The sequence below is a fragment of the Halyomorpha halys genome, unplaced genomic scaffold, assembly GCF_000696795.3.
Source record: "Halyomorpha halys isolate HHAL.00 unplaced genomic scaffold, Hhal_1.1 Scaffold577.1, whole genome shotgun sequence".
NCBI classification, from domain to species: domain Eukaryota; kingdom Metazoa; phylum Arthropoda; class Insecta; order Hemiptera; family Pentatomidae; genus Halyomorpha; species Halyomorpha halys.
The window spans coordinates 99,351-100,707 of NW_027113760.1; the positions used below are offsets into that span (position 1 = coordinate 99,351).

The 1,357-nt window shown below is 27.0% G+C and overlaps 1 protein-coding gene across 2 annotated transcripts in view; it reads right to left on the bottom strand.

Annotated features, from left to right (window-relative positions):
• Positions 1-702: 702 nt before the first annotated feature.
• The window catches only part of pins (G-protein-signaling modulator pins), a 52,501-nt gene continuing 51,846 nt past the window's right edge, over positions 703-1,357 (bottom strand). For both annotated transcript variants that reach the window (XM_067051095.1, XM_067051093.1), the window contains exon 14: positions 703-799. In XM_067051095.1, the coding sequence (XP_066907196.1) occupies positions 718-799 (82 nt within the window). In that variant the 3' untranslated portion in view covers positions 703-717. The remainder of the gene's footprint in view (positions 800-1,357) is intronic.

Genomic DNA, 1,357 nt, shown 5'->3' on the forward strand with positions numbered 1-1,357 from the left:
TAGAAATATAATATGCACTAGCATGTTGAGAAAATACTGTGTATGCGTCATGTGTATGTATGTTCTTGATTCAGAAAAACCAATAACAATTCTTTTATTTATTAAACATCGTTATAGGAATGCAGTTTCATTTGAAAATACAACTTGTGACATTATATTGCTACTACTAAGACCTTATACAAATAACCACTGTCCAATATACATTTTGGAGAATTATAAAGGACTTTAAAGCTTACGAACTAATAAAACTTAATATGACCTAGGTATGTCTGAAGGATGTATATTTATTTCATATATTCTTCATATAAAGTCGATCACTACTAAATTTAAAAATCTCAAACAGTAAAACTTCGCGATTGAAAAAATGGTAAATAAAAAAAAATCTGTATCATATATAATTTTAAAATCAATTGTAATAAAAATTCGTTGGTTAAAATAGTCAAGAATTTACAGGAAATTTGAAGTTGAATTAAGAAATACCCAAAAAGTTTTTTTGTTTTTGCAGAATGTTGAAATTTACGAGTTGATGCAATGATTATTTATCATTGTGAATAATTTTTTTTTTTCATTTTTAATATTCTTATTTCATTGATGGTTAAAAACTAACTTTCATTTAATTCGTTTTATGTTTCTCAGTTTTTTCTATTATATTATATACTCACTTTGGTGAATATGTCCGAAAAACATAAAAAACTTACTGCAGCATATCAACAAACATCAGAAGGTGCAGTAGTTAATGAGAATGAGTGCTCCATAGGAACTGACAACAACGGTACTTGAGAAATCAAAAATAATATCACTGGAATCAAAAACACAAAAATGTATAAATGAAGTAATACATTGAAAACTTTTTCAGATTGACTGTCCCTCACCCGAGCTATCCTATGTATTTTAATTAAAACTGACATATGTCAAACTGATTGATGATTGTATTTATTTCCACTGAACTAATTATTCAGACAATTATTATCTTTTCACGAAAAAATTAAGCAAAATGTATAATTTTATATTTGGATAAATAAGTATTTATCTTATTATTACATATAGTGTGTCCCAGTGTACAGGCTCACCTCTCGTAATCTCTACAATTTCGAATTATTTTCGCCGGTACATGGCGACATTTGTTCAATTTTTTGAGAGTATTGTTCATTTTCTAAAATTCTCTAGTTTTTCAGATCTGTTTGAGCTATGACAGTATTTCTAAAGTTATGTCAATTCAAGTTCATAATTAACAACAATATACTAATTCATATTGAGGTAATATGCTACATTTCTGCATACCTATAACTATGCAATAGCTACATAGTGTTACCAAAATAAACTTTAAAGAGAAATTGAGCCAGGATTATGATGAATA